The sequence below is a fragment of the Papilio machaon genome, chromosome 20, assembly GCF_912999745.1.
Source record: "Papilio machaon chromosome 20, ilPapMach1.1, whole genome shotgun sequence".
NCBI lineage: Eukaryota > Metazoa > Arthropoda > Insecta > Lepidoptera > Papilionidae > Papilio > Papilio machaon.
Genome location: NC_060005.1, coordinates 4,730,568 through 4,749,120, shown reverse-complemented (window position 1 = coordinate 4,749,120; position 18,553 = coordinate 4,730,568). Strand labels below are relative to the sequence as shown.

The window sequence follows — 18,553 nt, the reverse complement described above, 5'->3', positions numbered from 1 at the left end:
TATAGGTTCATGAACACTCATATGTAGTCACACAGTATAGTCAAATTCAATGGAAATAAGAAATTAAAAGGAATTTATTTAAAGAATTTTCACCTTTATAAGGCTGTATTTTCAGACGTATTAAAGACAAACATATTTGATAATCAATTTAAACACAGAAACTTTTCTAAAATAATCCTAAGTTAGGAATTGACTATTGTCAAATAATATAGTTTCTAATTTCCATTGTACAGGAACACGAAAACGTACACGTTAACGTTTTACGTTTACGTTTACACGTAAAGTTTATTGTAATTATGACTGGTTTGTACATTGGATATTAAAATGTGATGTATTTGTTTCTAGTTTAGGAGATGCGTGGGCAGGTCACAGTCGGGGACCTCCCATAGTGGTGCATTGCTCCGCTGGAATTGGTAGGACTGGTTAGTGGATTTTACTTATATTATTTTTACTGGTTTTAACCCGCAACTCCGTCCGCGCGAAATAAAAAAAATGCACACAAGATAAAAAAAGTTCCTATGTCCATCTCCTAGTTCTAAGCTACCTCCCCATCAATTTTCAGCTAAATCAGTTCGACCGATCTTGAGTTATAAATAGTGTAACTAACACGACTTTCTTTTATATATATAGATGACTTAATCTTACTAATAGATGGATGGATGTTTGGTTGGAGGTATCTCCGGAATGATATTAATTGATTTAATTATTATAAATAGGTAAAATAAGGTTGAAGAGGTTAAACATTTGACTAGTAATGTTGAGGTCCTGAGTTCCAAACTCACCTTATAGCGATTTGTTTTTTAGATTGTCGATTTATATATGTACATTTATACAATGTTGTTCCCTCAGTGGGGACGTGTGAAATTTAGACTCCAATAAATATAAAAACTTGTTGATAATCTGTGGCACAATATGTCTATGTCAAATATCTATGATTGGTTGTTGCGTATATAATATTAATGAAAAGTAAACGTGATTATTTTCTTCACTGAGTTTTATTAAATATAACATCGCAAACATTCTGAAAGCCCGTAATTCATCACAGGACGTATAGCGAGCTGATGATGATGATGATGATGATGATGATGTATGTTTGTACGTTAGGTACATTCATAACACTGGACGTGTGCACGTCGCGGCTGTCTGCGGAGGGCGTGGCGGACGTGCGCGGTACTGTGGAGCGCGTGCGAGCTCAGCGCGCACACTCCATACAGATGCCCGACCAATACGTCTTCTGCCATCTCGCCCTACTGGAGTACGCGGTGAGTAAAATTACACCATCTGTATCTAATCCAAATTACCTACTTTTATGATCAATTATTGTTATTATTATTAATTCTGACTTAGGTCAGTAGAAGACAGAGTGATAATTAGCAATGCTTTAAGTTCGATATCGACCACTTTGGGAATCCCTGCTGTAGAGGACTGTATTAAATGAAAGTCCTTCTTGATCGGAGATACTAACGCCTTTATTGCTCCCAAACGATTGGACCATTTTGACAATTTACAATAGCTTTTTATACTAGTTCGCCGCGGCTCTAACAAACGTAACACTGTGCCGCACCGTTCTTTAGCGGGCTCAAGTTAAAACAACGCCGCGTCTTTCGGTGTCGGTTGACAAAGGATTTACAAAGAAACCCGCCCTTTAACGGCCCGCTGTGGCGCCACAAGATAAACATTAAACCGACGATAATTCTTTGAAATCTTAAATTTGTCGCGACGCAAGTTCAAGAGCGGCACGTGTAACATGAGTTGGTAACTACGTCGCCAACACCTGCTATAGAGTATATTTTGGTCTGTCAAGTTGTTAACCATTGGATATCTCATTGTATATGAACTGTACATACATTGTTAAAATTTTCGTTGTTTTCAGGTAATGCACGGGTATTTAGAGTCTGCTGATTTGAACGGCTTCGATGATGATAATGAAGACGAATCTGAATGAAGATTGGCTCGGCCCGCCTGCACCGTGCTCTAGTGCGGCCCCACATCTGCTCTCATCGGTCGGTACCAGCCAACAACGGTACATACCGATCTTTAATGTTTCAAATTGGTCCTCACCGGTACGAACCGGTTCAAACTAGTTCAAACTGGTACGAACCGGTTCAAACTGGTTTAAACCGGTACAAACTGGTTCAAACCGGTTCAAACCGTGCCGCACGTGCGACGGTCGCAGCCGACCCGACGCCGGCTCCACTATCTCGCCTCTACTTGTCCAGAACCGATTTAATCCGGCTTCGTCTAGTATTAAGTCACTAAATATACATATAGATGTAAAACGTTCCTGTAGTCTACATAAGAACTGAAAAATTTCATTGAATTTTTTTTTACTTTTATTTATTTCGCATGACATGTAGCCAAAAATATGTATCCTTATTTATTATCAATTTTTTTGTATGTAATATACATGTATGGATGTTATCTTTTTTTGTATTTTGTAAACGCATAAATTGATACAAACTATTCGAGGTGCTGGTAGAATTAAATTCATTTGTACAACTCGTTTTGGATTTATGGAATTAACTTTTTTTTTTTAATCAATTACGTTCTATTTAACATTAAATCTTTAGATAATGTTATTATTATAAATATTTATATTGATAGACTGAATATAATTAATTGTTTGGTCGAAAAATTTCTAGCATTGATTACTTTTTTACATCAAACATTGATATAATTTATGTATAATACAGAGAACGATAAAATAACTCACTAAGAAATAAATAACTCATGTATAATATAACTAATTGATACTAAAAAAATTAGAGCAATAGTGAAAATGTACAAAACATATTGATAAAAAAAATAACCAGTATATTATAAATCGACTTTTAGAAAGAGACAATTTATGCAATGTATAGCGTTCTCTCTCGCACATAGATATTTTGATATTTGTGCGACAAAGATAGCGCTACACTAATCCGAAAGCGTTATCTCTTTCGCACACAGTGTAATTAACTTAATGTGTAATAGAGATAGCGCTATGCGAAGCTGAAAGTTCTATGAAAGTGATTTTTGTCAGTTTGGGGCCGTTCATAAAATACGTCACGCTAAAATCAGCTTTTTTGATCCCCTCCCCCCCTATTGTCACGCTGTGTCACATTTTCTGTGACCCCCCCTAGAAATATTCCGTAACAAAAACTAAGAACCCCCCCCTCCTAAGTATGATAAATTTCAAATGATAGTACATAAATTTGATACATAAATTTTGAGAATGAAAAATATTTATTTAGTTATTATAATAAAATTTAAATAAATCAATAAATAGCTAGCGCTCATGTCGAAAAATAATGAACGGCGAACGTCACGTTGCCGTAGACCCCCCCCTCCCCCCTTGTCACATCTTGTCACATTCAGCAAGACTCCTCCCTCCTCCTTTTCACACTCAGCAAGACCCTTCCCTCCCCCTTGTCACATCTGTCACACTCGGCAAGACTCCTCCCTCCCCCTTGTCACATCTTGTCACACTTGGCAAGACCCCTCCCTCCCCCTTGTCACATCTGTCACACTCGGCAAGACTCCTCCCTCCCCCTTGTCACATCTTGTCACACTTGGCAAGACCCCTCCCTCCCCCTTGTCACATCTGTCACACTCGGCAAGACTCCTCCCTCCCCCTTTTATGCGAACGTATTTTATGAACGGCACCCTTTGTCTCTTTCTTACTCTCGATGTGCTTTCATAAAGAATAAGGTTTTTCGTTGCAGTTGAATATCTTTTTATATAAATCAATAGATAATTTGTATAAAGTATTAAATAATGAAATGTTAGACTCGACTTAATATATGAGCCGTTTATTTTGAATGAACTTATTTCGCTGTGGTTATTTTTTAATTCGTATGAATTTATTTTAACTTGCATTACTATCAATGGTATATGAGGCATGTATAAAGTATACATTGATTTTATAAAATCCATTAAGTATTTTTTTTATATTTTGCCGCAATTCTCATGTTTATTAAATATATTTTTAACAATATGACGTTGGCAATCGTATATACGTGGCCATGAAATAAAAAAGAAATATAGATTTATATAGATATTTTTTAAAATATAATAGTATAGTAGCCGACATAGTATACTTTGAACCGCCGTCCTAACAAGCAACAAACATATCGCAAACGCATCAACTTATCCCTGCATTACCCCCTCTCTATACCCCCCTCAGTATACTTATACCCCCTTCATATACCCCCAGTATACTTATACCCCCGTTTTATCCCCCCAAATACTTATACCCCCTTCGTAAACCCCCCTTCAGTATAATTAAACCCCCTTCTGATACCCCCCCCAGTATTCTTATAACACTATAACGCATGCTGGTGTATGGCATGCTTGCATGCTGTATGCAAAATGTATGCTACCTACATCCCATGCATTCTTTGTAGCATACAAAATTGCTAGCACACTAAAATAAAATTTAATGCATGCTGACGTAAGAATGTTATGCAGTAGATGCGAGGTTTGAGTGAATGGATGTCGGGATTGAGAATGGTTTAATATAAAGGCAAATGCGGTTGAATGAATGAATACCATTTGGATGCAATTGTGAATGATTTTGAATGATGTTCATGTTTTGGAGTGAATGTTAAAAAATTGAGAAACGTCAACTTGTGTGAAAGAAATTACAGATTCTATGTATGTATTCTAGTTACATGTTACGTAACTTGATTCTGGCAGCGTGTTTTCAAAATGGCTGACGCGAAATACCGAAAGGTAAATTTTTTGCATTACAGAAAAAAAATCTCTAAAATATTTTTTTAACTCTGGTATAGGATTAATGAAATATTTGAATCACTAGATGTCGCTATCATCGATTATATATTAATATTGTAACAGGGTTCTTTGTGTACATAGTCTTTATAAATATCTCTGAATAGTACGCCCTTTGATAAAATAGCTTTTTCTTAGTAATTCCCATTTTACATACTTATTCCAATCTCCATTTAAAATCCGCTTTAATATTCGGAAATTTTGCTTTATTTGGCAGATGTTTCATAAAATCTATTTATATTGTAATAAATTAATAAATATAAGTGGTATATATTTGTTATTTATCTATGGTCGAATAGTTCACGCATTTACGAAGAAACCTTCCGAAATATTTAAAAAAAAAACAATTTTTGTCGTATTTTTTTTTTAGGTTAAGTAAATTGTTAATCTGACGATACTGTTGATTCTTATAAATGTAAATATATTATTTTTCTGTTTAAAATCTAAATTATAACTCCTGTGAAATATGTGTGAAATAAAAAGAAATACTTGTAACATACACAAAGAGTACTTTTATTTTATGACAAAGACCAAGCGGAAACCTGATGTTTTGTAAACTACCGTCATCTGCTTTTATCCGATGGGTCTGCGTAGTTTATCAACCTTAATGTTTTAGCTTAATTTTACCTATCGATTTCTGTTGAAAAAAAAAATTAATTTTAAAGCAGAATAAAGTATAGTAGGAGGGATAAATTAATTGAGGTTGTCGAAATGTCAAATGAAATAATGTGTGATTCACGGGAAAATAGTGATTGCTTTGTGACTTCAGATATGGTGACTATAAAGGAATGTATCATGTTATCGAATTCCTTCGAAAAACTGAAACTTATTTGAACTACTAATAAAAGTCGAACTATCGTAATTTAAAAGCTTATCGACTTTAAAGTACAATTTAACATGTAAACACTAGAATGTTCAATTATCTTTTCAAGATACTATATTTAAGTATTTATAATTTCTTTCACGAACCTGTAATTTTATTGTCAAGCGCACTGTAAAGTTCACACAAATCCTTACTAATATCCTTACTAATATTATAAATGCGAAAGTAACTCTGTCTGTCTGTCTGTCTGTCTGTCTGTCTCGCTTTCACGCCAAAACTACTGAACCGATTTAAATGAAATTTGGTACACAGATAGTCTAGAGCCTGAGAAAGGACATAGGCTATATTTTAACGCGAAAAAGGGGTTGTAAGGGGTTGAAAGGGGGGGTGAAAGTTTGTATGGAATTATCGTCATTTTTGCAGTTAGAAGCTTGAAACTTATTTTTAAGGCAGCTAATTTGATATGAATAAATATGAAATAATTTTTTTGTAAAAATTTTACCCCCAAGGGTGCTAAATAACAATAGGGGGTGAAATTTTGTATGGCAATATGTGAGGTTTTGGTGATTGTTTTGTTTAATATGTTTTGCTACCACCCTTACCAATTTTTAGTCTAGAGCCTGAGGAAGGACATAGGGCACATTTTAACGCGAAAAAGGGTTTGTAAGGGGTTGAAAGTGGGGGTGAAAGTTTATATGGAATTATCGTCATTTTTACAGTTACAAGCTTGAAAATTATTTTAAGGCTGCTAATTTGATATAAATGAATATGAAATTATATTTTTGTAAAAATTGTACCCCCAAGGGTGCTAAATAACAATAGGGGATGAAATTTTGTTTAGTGATATATGAAGTTTTGTTTAATATGTTTTGCTGTTACCCTTACCAATATTTAGTCTAGAGCCTGAGGGAGGACATAGGGCACATTTTAACGCGAAAAAGGGTTTGTAAGGGGTTGAAAGTGGGGGTGGAAATTTTTATGGAAGTATCGTCATTTTTACAGTTACAAGTTTAAACCTTATTTTTGAGGCTGCTAATTTGATATAAATAAATATGAAATTCAATGTTTGAAAACATTTTACCCTCAAGGGTGCTAAATAACAATAGGGGATGAAATTTTGTTTGGGAATGTTTTAGATTTTGGTGAATGTTTTGTTTAATATGTTTTGCTGTCACCCTTACCAATATTTAGTCTAGAGCCTGAGGGAGGACATAGGGCACATTTTAACGCGAAAAATGAGTTGCAAGGGGTTGAAAGTGGGGGTGGTAATTTGTATGTAAGTATCGTTATTTTTACATTTAGAAGCTTGAAACTTCTTTTTAAGGCTGCGTATTTGATATAAAAAAATTTGAAATTCATTTTTTATAGAAATGTAACCATTAAGGGTGCAAAATAACAATAAGGGATGAAATTTTGTTTGGGAATATGTGAGGTTTTGGTGAATGTTTTGTTTAATGTATTTTGCTGTTACCCTTACTTACATTTAGTTTACACCCCGAGAAAGGACAAAGACTACTTTTCGACGCGAAGAAGGGTTTGTAAGGGGTTGAAAGTGGAGGTGGAAATTTGTATAGAATTATCGTCATTTTTACAGTTAGCAGCTTGAAACTTATTTTTAAGGCTGCTAATTTGAAATAAATAAATATGACATTTAAAGTTTGCAAAAATTTTACCTCAACGGTGCAATATTACAAAAGGCAATAAGGAATGAAAGTTTATATGAGAATATATTATATTTATGTGAATGTTTTGTAAGTTTAATATGTTGCTGTAATTTTTATAAGTTTAAGTCAAAAACTACCACAACAACAAAAATCACGCCTGTAACCCAGAGGGGTAGGCAGAGACTAATGAACACCTGACACACCTCTCTCTATGTTTTTCTTCATCCATACATCAATGAATAGTACGTCGATTATGTAAAATAATAAGCCAAAAAAAAATACCGCCCGAAAACAGTATTTCACGCGGACGAAGTCGCGGGCACAGCTAGTAAATAAATAAAAAGGTAAAATAAGCCTCACGCCCATAACCCACGTGGCTGTAAACAGGCTGTACTTTGCTTTCTTTTCACATAAATTACTACGAGTAAAAGTGTTAATGCATCGAATTGTTAGATACGGAATAAATTATTTATACCGAGGAAAGATTTGTTTGTTTACATTGAATAGGTTCAGAAACTACAAAACCGATTTGAAAAATTCTTTCATTAGGAAACAACGGACAGATGGAGTCGCAGGTAACTGCTAGTAATATTGACACTAATAATAATAGACAGGATTGAACAGATTTGAAAAAAATTCTTGTAAAATTGTGAAGGACCATAGCCTAATTTTTTAAATTATATTTATTTGTCTGAGCGAATCCAGGGCCAAATAGTAGTCTATTTGAAAATATTGAAGAAGTTTTTCTATGCAGCTTCGAGCAAACGGAATGTAAAATATTTAAATTTAACAATATTTTAATAAACATGTTAGTGAATAAATTACTACAAAAGCATATTTTTTCGTGTTCCAAATGTGTACCGTGTTATTATTATGCCAAACACATCAAGGAACTTCTCATAGGCCACTCTAATTAAGTCTTGCAGACTACATTCTGTGTTAATTTTTATTTATTTAATTATTAATAAAGTATTTCTCATTTTTATCTATACTATATATTCTTATTTTTTGTTAGAGTTGTTATTATTTTGAATATTTTGCTGCTAAAGTGCACTACTATGGTGTTAAGTTTTGAAAATGAATTTCGTCTTTCAACTGTCGCTTTACGATTTAATGGTATCCATCCAGATTCACATCGTGATAAAAGATGGTTCATTCAGTTCATCTTTTTTAATTCAGTGTGTCTAAATGTTGTTTATTTCTTTGCTCATTCAATTGTTTATTATGATATAAGCAATTGTAAATTCGCGGAGGCAATTCAAAACGGATCTTTCGTAATCGTGTCTTTATCAATCCCGTATTACAATTATTTAGCTATACACTATCGAGGGCATTTTAAAAAGTACATCGATATTATTGATGAAAACTTAATATCAATAGAACAATATAGTAAAGAAGAAAAGGAATTGGTATTGAAATATACAAAGATGGCGAGTGGCGTTTGCAAATATTGGTTTTATTCTGTTTCAGTAGCTACATCTACATTTATTCTGAGAGCTTTGTATTCAATGATCTTTTCATATATTCAAGGAGAGCTTAAATTCGCTCAGATGTTCGCAATTACGTATCCAGTATGGATAGAAAGTCATAAGGATAATTTTTACGTATTTTTATGTTTGTTTTCTCTTTCTTTTATTTTTGCAATTTACGCAACCATTGTCTATGTCGGTTTCGATCCTTTGATATCAATATTTGTGCTACAAATTTGTGGTCAATTGGATATTTTGAGCTATCAATTGTTGGCATTAAATGAAGTGACCGAACAAAATGAAATTATAAAAAAATTAAAAACTATCAACATTAAATTGCAAGATTTGTATAGGTAAATTCTCGGATAAATCTTTACCTTTGACTTCTGTAAGAACTGGTTATAATGTTTTTTGTTATTTACAGTTTCATAAATTCTCTAGAATGGAACTTTAAGATTTTATTCGAGTATCAAATAAAAGTGGCAGTATTTTTGGTGCCTTTTGCTCTATTTCAAATATTTCAAGTAAATCAATTGTTTTTACTATATAATTTTAGTATAAAATGTTAGTGCTTTTCACATTAATATTCATTTAGATATGACAACGTTGTTTTTTTACAATACATAATTTTCTTATCTACACCATATAGAATACCTTTACATTTGTTTGCTTCTTATCGATAATTGCATTTCTTTGATATTCCATTGCCGTACCACTTGTATTTAAATGATTGTCCCTGTTTCTTCTATTATAAAAAGAGAGATAACAATATGTTTTTAAACAAGTGTTTAGACAGTGGAAACTTATATATACGAAATCCTTTCTATATTGTTGTATTTCAGTCGCTGTATCGCCTCGAAGTCAACACGGAGTTTATTGCTTTTCTATTCTCCTGCACTATTCGTTTGTTTTTATCCTGTTACAACGGCAATCTTCTGACTCTAGTGGTAAGAGTTTGTTATAATGTTAACTTTAATAACAACCTCATGAAGAATAATGTCTGTTAGGATTTAGGTTTATTTTCTAGGTAGAGATTCCCGATTTCAATTTCTACGGTCATAACTTTTTTTCGTTAAAATTAAAACTGGTAACATTAAAAGTATCTAATTGTTAAGTATTTTTTTTTTCAAATCATAGCCGAACTTATATTTAATATGGAGTATCAATGCGCACACATTGTCAAAATCATTGTATTTGTTTTCTAAATCGTTTTAATAAATATAAGTTAAGTTAATAAGTTAATAAATAAAATAAAAAAAATTAACATCGTGAAATCCCGACAATAAAACGTTCTTTATTTAAAAGGTTGTGAATGTATTATTATTTCAATTTTTACTGTTTACTGTGAAGCTTCTAACCTATTATTTTATTGCAAAGCGCATTATGAATTTCTAACATAACCGTGTAATTACTGCATAGTTATTCCGTAATTTTATGTTTTCTTATAATTTCCTTGTCACATTGTTAGTAGTATTTCACCAGTATTTATATTGTCGTAACCATATTAAGTAGGAATTGTTAGCAATGTCGTTAACATTCGAAAGAGTTTTTTATATTTCCTGTCATGCTCTTCGTTTTAGCGGAATACATCCGAATTTGGATCGCAATAGAATCTGGCTTTTGAGATATGCATTTATCAGTATCGTATCAAGTAGTATTATATTCTTTTTTGCAAATTCCATAATCTGTTACGATATACCTAATAAAGAGTATACGAAGGCGATCAGAAATGGATCACTTTTGATCGTATCTTTGACTATACCATATAAAAATATATTAGCTTTATATTACAGAGATGAATTGAGATATTGTATTGACGTTCTTAATTCAGATTACGCAGGAATTTATCGAGAAACAAATGAAGAACGTTTACTAATCAAAGATTATTCCGCGAAAGGTCAAAGAGTTTGTAAACTATATTTTTATTCTGTTCTAATGAGCGCAAGTGTATTTCCTTTAAAAGCTACATATTTAATGATCATTTCTTATATCAGAGGAGAATTTAAATTAACTCATATATATGATATTACATATCCAGAAGTAATAGAAAAACAGAAAGATGTATTTTATGTGTATTTTTGCTTGTTTTTAATATCTTTAATTTTTACAATCAATGGAAGTTGGAATTTTTTCGGATTCGATCCTTTGGTTTCGATTTTTGTTTTACACGTTTGTGGACAAATTGAAATATTAAGCAGAAAGATTACAGCACTGGCTGATATGAATGAAAACGAAATTATTGAAAGTTTAAAGGAAATAAATAAAAAACTGCAGGAGGTTTACAAGTAAGTAAATAAAAATCTATTCCTGAAAAAACTGAGCAAAAATTAGATATATTCTTTTGTCTCCTCTTTTATTAAAAAAAAATTCCAGGTTTTCAAAATCTCTCAGAACAAATTTCATGGAAGTATTTGAATTACAAATGAAAACAACAATATTTTTATCATCCTTTACACTTTTTCAAATTGTTCAAGTAAGTTAATATTTATTACTATATAAAAACGACACCATAGGTACTCAGTCAGGGGCTGAATTTAAGTTAGAATTTTCTTCTCTTGCCTTTTTAATGGTAAAATTATAACACAAAAATCGTAGGCATCAAGTTTTTATAATTGAAATTATCCAAAGTGAGTGCTTTATATATTTTTATTGCTTAAAAGCAAGTAAATAGTAACTATTGTCATAAACACACATTTCACTAAACCTGTTAATAATCTTCAGTTATAACTAGCTGTCGCCCGCGACTCCGTTACAATATTAGTAAGAAGTAAAATAATAATGTTTGTTAACATATTATAATTTATTTTAGTCGATGTCTCGTTTCGAGATCAACTTGGAATTCACGATCATGTTATTCGCCTGTACTCTACATTTCTTTATAGGATGTTATTACGGTGATTTCTTAATGCACAAGGTATTTGCAAAATTATTTTCTATATGTTGAATACCATTATCACTATCACGATGCATTCAATTGCTACAATCATAAATATATCTATGGATAGCAAGTAATACGACCGTACAAAAAGTAAATCTGTCATCTCTACCTAGTAAATAGTGATAATTGACTGAAACTTGAGAGTATCTTCTTTGTTTTCTTTATTCTTTAAACTTGCTTTTTCTTCGACTCAGTCCGCGCGGAATTAAAAAAAAATAGCCTAGGTGTTCTTCCAGACAATATTCTACATCTGTGCCAAATTTAATCAAGATTCTTTGAGCCGTTACGAAGATACCTTTAAACAAACATCCATCCAAACATTCTCTTTTATAATATTAGTAAGACTAGCTGTCGCCCGCGACTCCGTCCGCGCGCAGTTATAAAAAACTAAATGGGGTTTATGAAAAATAGATGTTGGCCGATTCTCAGACCTACTGAATATGCTCACAAAATTTCATGAGAATCGGTCAAGCCGTTTCGGAGGAGTTCAAGTTCGAACACCGTGACACGAGAATTTTATATATAAGATGTATATTTAAAATGTCAGAAAAAAGATTTTTGGATACAATCACGTAAGTCTGTAATAGTCATAAATTGTTTTATATATTGTGAGATTAATTTATTTTAAAAAGCATTTTATTAATAACATTTCAGGGTGTTAAGCTCAGAGAATCAATTTACTGCTGTGGTTGGGAAAAACAGTCCAATATCAAAATAAGGAAGACTGTGTTACTTATGTTGACGAGATGTAATAACCCGCCGAGTATAAGATCTGTTTTCTATCCTGTTAACCTCGAAACATTCTCTGAGGTATGATTGATTTTATGTCTCGTACGCTATCGAGGGCCTCTAGCTTACTCTAAGCTAGGGCGCAATTTAATTATTTTGCTAACTCAGTAATATAGCATGTGAATAGACTCCACATACGGATTGACGACTAATGAGAAAGTCCTTGCATGCGAGCGCTAAGGCATGAGTGAACAAACCTCACGCACCACGCATGCTAACGGCTAATGAAACTACGCTCTTAGGGGTGCGTCATGTGACCGGACCTTCAAAACTAACTTGGAATTTGCCCGAGATAACAAGGTTCGTTCTCCTCCCTTGTTATCTAGGCTCATCTCAACTATTCCGGCTCATTGTTTTGCAGTTTTAGTTCACCCTAACAACGTCAGATAAATAAATGTACAATTAAAGAACTCTTGCATCAAATATACAAACTGTTACCATAAGAGTTATAATTTAGCACATATAGTGCGACAAGTTTATCAGGTCAGGTAAGAGCGCTGCTGTAGAGGTTAGTTTTGTCAGAAAATATGCAAAACCTACATAGGTACAGGAAATTACATAAAATAAGAAAACATAATAAAACAGCTCAGTAAGACAAGGGTCTTTGTGCTCTACTGAGCTGTCATAATTTAGTTTGACTTATGCCCACCGGGTCAGATAACTTTGTTGGTCTATATGTTACTAAGATAAGTTTTCTTATTAATTGCAAAAGTTAAATGAAATTTAACAATATGACTTTGGGAACCGAACGGAATCCAGGGTATTTAGATTACATGTTAGAGTTACAGTTTTATTGGAAGATATAAATATTATTTTATATTTCAGGCGTGCCGGCAATCTTATGCCATATTCAACATAATGAACGCAGCATGGTCTTAACTACGTACATTTAAAAATTCGCTTAAATTTTAATAATATCTATATAAAGTAAGAGTACAACAATAGTAAATGTAATAATAAAGCTACACAATAAAATATCTATGTTTAGACTAGCTAATCAAGTTGTTCGCTTTTTTCATAGTTTTTAATTGCAAATAAACAAAACCAAAATGAAGATAGATCTTGCTGTATCATTTCCACTTCAAAACGTAAAGCAACAGAGATGACAGGTATAGATTGAACACGTATTTACTCGTATCTGTTCACCTTTGAGTCATTCTCTGATATTACGTGTAAACTTCAATGTATAATGAAGCATTTTATAAAGAAAGATAAAGTAATGAAATCATTTAAACTCGTATTTCTATAGTTTATATGAATTAGTAAATATTGGAGCTCGTAATTTGAAATTACTACATTGTTTAAACGAGGACATGTCAATTTGATAGATTTGATATTGTCCTAAGATTGAAAAAAAAAATCCTGATTAAAGGTTTTTATTAAAGCTTAGAAATACAAAGAATTATAAAAAAATCGATTTATGTAATCGACTTTTTTATTCTTATTTTAATTGTTTTTTTTTTTAAACAATTAACTGAATTTTTCATTAAGCCAAGATGGAGGTTGATAATGAAAGTAATTTTAAAACTTCAAAGTTTTGTTCTTAGAATTCTATCTTGTTTATATCCTTGTCGAAAATTTCCTAATAATCAATTAATGAACTAATGAAAAGTTAAACGAAGTTCTTTTGTACAAGTTATCGACTTGCTGAATTCTTGAAACAACTAAAGTTTATTACTTGGCTAACTCTTTGTTCGTAATTTAATTATCCTTTATAGAAGTTAATTTTACTCTGTTGAAGTGTCTTGTTTGTGGTTTAATGGAGATAAATGATCTGCAAAAATTTGAGTGCTATAAATTAAAAGTTTTAACTAGATTTTAAAGTGTGTTAAGTTTCTTTTAGTAAATGAGAACTAACTGTACACGCGGTATTTTGCACTATATCATAAATATTGATGAATGTTGTTAAATTTCTAACCTCCAGTAATTGGAGTATCAAATGTAACAAAACTTTTTCAAATCAGATTTAAACAATAGTTTACGAAATCAGTGGTTTCAGCTTGATATTAATAGTGGTAAGTATGTTTGGAGTTTCTGCTAATTTCACTTTTATGATTAGATGGATGGATGTATGGATGTTTGTTAAAAAGTAACTTCTAGACATAAAAATATTAAAAAAAGGTAGTCTATAACATTCGCTCATACATTAGCTACTTTCCAGTGATAGTCCGGTCGAAATCGGGCCAGCCGTTTCGAAGATTATCCGAAAACAAACACGGATAGACAGATTTAAAAAAAAACTGGATTTTCGTTATGAACAACGCAAATACATCTTCTTCGCGAAATATGATAGCTTTATTTTTCGATTTTACATATAAATATTCCAATTTTGTTAATTATATAGTTAAATTAATTATTTCCGTTCCCTATTACGAAAAGAAATGAAGGTACCGTTCCTAAATAAATTGTTTTAGGCAGGGTTTGGTGTAACTTCAGCAAATTACAGGCCCGCCCTGGAGAATAAATAACTGGGGTGTTTTTAACCACCAAAAAACTTGAAATTGCGCCGTCTCCTTCCTTGCAATTTATTTTCTTCACTGACAAAAACCTTAATTGACAAAACTCATCTAACTGTTATTAAATTACCAACAAACCGTTTCGTTGCTTATTTTATAGTTACTAGTGATAATAAAATATAATATTTGATTTTAAACCCGTAGCGGTTAGATTTGTGCTATTCTATTTTTAAACTAAACTAACTAATTCAGAAAATTCAATATAAATACTGTAATCTTAAAAATTTGAATTTCGTAACTAATTAGTAAAGATGATATTGGATAGTTAAACATTTTTAAACTTATTTTTTTTATATCATAAGGTGGCAAACCAGCAAACGGCCACCTTAATTCACCGAAATAACGAAGCGACCGCTGCACATAGACATCAAGAATTGCAGATGTGTTGCCTATTTTAAATTGACGCACAGAAAAAGGATATTTCGCCGTCCTTTGCGTTTCCTTTTCCACCAAATCGACCTCACCCTAAACATTATTTCCTATTAAGAATATTTTGGAAGGGGAACGTGGACCAATAAATGCGAGTTCTACCACTTTTAAAGTTACATGAAATATATTAAAAAGTTCTGACGTAAAAGTCAACTATTCATATTTAAAATAAACACAACAATGTAATCTCTACGAAATGTCGCTTCACAGTTACACCTACTTCCTCGTTCGTGATAATTTATTTGAAACAAACAACCTAATTTGCATCTCATCTACATAATAAATAACAATTGTTTTTCAATTTCTGTTGTGTATTTTAAGTTAAGAATGTTGATGTACACATTTTACAATATATTAATAAAGAAAGGTCATATTTAATTATATAGGTTTAGATAAGTGGATGACCGGGGAATTTTAACCTTCTAGGACAGAGACAAATACTAGACCTTCTTGACAAATACTAGACGTTGCGAGTACTGCAGAATTTCTATCGTTTAAAAACCGTTTTTAAAGTTTTTACTTCATCATATGCATACTTTTTGGTTCAAACGTTGAAAATAAAAGAAGAAATCAATAAATGTAGTTTAATTGATGTCAAACTTTATAATTTTTTTTTTTTAAATTTGTGTACCATTTTATTGTTACAACTAAAGTCAAAGCAAGAGAGTTATTGCTCGAACGAAAAACTACTTGAGCTACATTTTTAATTAACTCCGGTAACATAACATACATTTTTGTTCCTATTTTGATGTTGGCTGTTGAGTTCACAAACTTTGTTTTTTTTTTTCTATGTATTTCTGGAGCGAATTTTAAAATTGTAAATTGTAAAGCTTCGAAAATGAAATATGTATTTTTATGAAGTTAGAACTCATTCATGCAACCACATCGCCCCAGTAGTTAGTCGAACTAAAGAAATATTTAAAATTAATGTAAGCATTTCACTAATTTTTTTTTTGAGAAAAGAACTGGAAAAGTGTTCTGAATTTTTTTTCCTAAATATTAAAGGGAAATAATTAAACGTATGGTATAAAAAAAATGAATAAAGGTAATTCTTGTTACAACAAGGTCCGTCGCGGATTTTTTAATTCTAAAATAAACTTGGTCATAATTGATTTCTGCCAGCATCAAAAATCATGATGTACATGTAGATGATTTTAAAGAACTCTACGATGTATGACTTTGAATACAGAATTAAGTGTTAAAATTTACTCGATTCAATACAGTTTCCATATGTAGCAGAGGCGAATTTCCCCTCGCCATGCACCGGATATCGACGCCGCATTGCAATGCTTCTGTTATCGATTCGTAGCCTACGTTGTCGCTTACGTTACGTTTTTGCAGTTCAAAGAGTATTTACTTATAGCTAAAAAACACAAAAATATTATCTGTTGAAATAATCAGATATAACTACTCGCATTTAAATAAATAAAATGTGTCGTTCTCTATATGAATAAACTTGGTTTGTAACATAACGGAATATATCCGCTGTAACACTTGCATTAATACCATATTGTTGTGGTCCTAGTAAGACTATTTGTGGCAATAGCGTTTGTATCGTCAATTATTTCAATATTAGTAACAGATTAGTTTTACTTTATGCCCCATAAGGCCCAATAGAAGTGCTGCACCAATTTTAATACAAATTTTGTCTATACATAACAATAATACTACGATGGTGATTGCCACAAATATTCGTACTAAGCTCATTGAGCCTGTCAGAAAGGCGCTGCTATTGCGTTTGGTTCTTTCAGAATGTACATGAAACCTACTTAGACATAGAAAATAAAACAAAAGAACAAAACATCCTGATAGCTACAGTATAATGACTTATGTGATATTTTTTGAAGTTGACAGGGAGGCGGTAGTGAGCCGTGATAATTTAGTTCGACTTATGCCCACCATTTCAGATAGCCTTGTCCTACTTTCAGAATATATTTGCAGACACTAGTCTAGTTACCTTTTGAATAATGTATAAATTACAATCTCAGCATGTTGGTATTAATATGTCTTAATAAAGTAACTAAAGCCGCTTCAGCTGGCTTCTTTTATGAAATTTTTCGTTGGCATCTCTCCGCGCGGCGTATTAAATTAATATTCATAAAGATTCCCCGCAGAGCCTATACGTAGCTTTGAGTATACCGTTATTGAAAATAATTTTAGCGCACGTTATTAAACTTATATTAAACCCTTAAAATATCCTTTACCCTGTGAACATTAATATAAGAAACCACAATAGTTCTTAAGGATTTACCGTTCCGTTAATTATTGGCCTACTATTATTATGGTAGATTTTTATCGTGTTTCTTACTCATGATTAGAGACTAGTTCGACACTCAGTGACCTCAAGATCGATAATCGGTGCTAACACCGATTTAACTATACTTAAGTTTAGTAGTTTTTTATATTTAGCTAATGTTAAAGAAATTATCTAGTTTAGTCGGACTATGATCGGTCTTAGCAAATCATTTCATTGTGTACATCTTGACTGATTTTATTGGCATTATGATAACGGCGTGTTCTAATTTTTTTATTTAATTTATTTAATGTCTAATAACTTTTCATTTAGTTTGTAATTATTGATATCTTATATAGTTTGTGTGGGTGAAGGGGTTTGATTGTCTCCTTACCACACGTCGTTGCTTGCGATCCTTTGTGGTCGGCTGAATGTCGTGTTAAGCTAAACATAATGCAATGGTAATCAGCTAGCTGGTTAGCGGTTAACGCGAACGTATCACGAACATTAACCTATGAATATCACAAAAGGGTTACCGAATAATACTCGACCAAATTTTTTAATTAAATCTGCAATTAGTATTAACTTAAAATTACTGCAATCAGTCTTTTAAATGGTCTTAATCTTAACTAAATTAAGGAGGTGAGAAATTAATTTGAGACAATACAATAAGGGATTGCTTGAGTATGAACTATGGGAGAGTACTTAAATGTCTCTGAGTGTAGGAGTAAGTGAAGTGTTCTCTTTTAAAGCTAAATTGAACTTAAAAAAGTAATCACCCTTTTGGAGACACTGTAATAGACATCTCATAAGATAGAGATATACCTATATTTGAATGTGTGTTCGACTTGAATTTACAAAATCTTACTAATATTTTAAATGCGAATGTTTAGATGGATTGTCTGTACAAACGATAATTTGA

The 18,553-nt window shown here is 32.0% G+C and overlaps 3 protein-coding genes across 3 annotated transcripts in view; all 3 read left to right on the top strand.

Moving 5' to 3' along the window:
• LOC106717447 (tyrosine-protein phosphatase non-receptor type 9-like) overlaps window positions 1-2,105 on the top strand; it is a 46,811-nt gene extending 44,706 nt beyond the window's left edge. Inside the window, exons 13-15 of the mRNA XM_045682746.1 lie at window positions 346-422; window positions 1,105-1,262; window positions 1,874-2,105. Of these exons, the coding sequence (XP_045538702.1) occupies window positions 346-422; window positions 1,105-1,262; window positions 1,874-1,945 (307 nt within the window). The 3' untranslated portion in view covers window positions 1,946-2,105. The remainder of the gene's footprint in view (window positions 1-345; window positions 423-1,104; window positions 1,263-1,873) is intronic.
• Window positions 2,106-8,315: 6,210 nt separating this feature from the next.
• On the top strand, window positions 8,316-9,083 carry LOC123722152. The gene is made up of 2 exons (XM_045683007.1): window positions 8,316-8,435; window positions 8,895-9,083. Exons 1-2 carry the CDS (start codon window positions 8,316-8,318, stop codon window positions 9,081-9,083), a joined length of 309 nt encoding a protein of 102 aa, XP_045538963.1.
• Window positions 9,084-9,880: 797 nt separating this feature from the next.
• LOC106717454 (odorant receptor 23a) lies at window positions 9,881-13,339 on the top strand. Its single transcript, XM_045683006.1, has 6 exons — window positions 9,881-9,885; window positions 10,520-11,011; window positions 11,100-11,199; window positions 11,536-11,640; window positions 12,319-12,474; window positions 13,279-13,339. The coding sequence occupies exons 1-6, from the start codon at window positions 9,881-9,883 to the stop codon at window positions 13,330-13,332; spliced, it is 912 nt and encodes a 303-aa protein (XP_045538962.1). The 3' UTR covers window positions 13,333-13,339.
• Window positions 13,340-18,553: the final 5,214 nt, after the last annotated feature.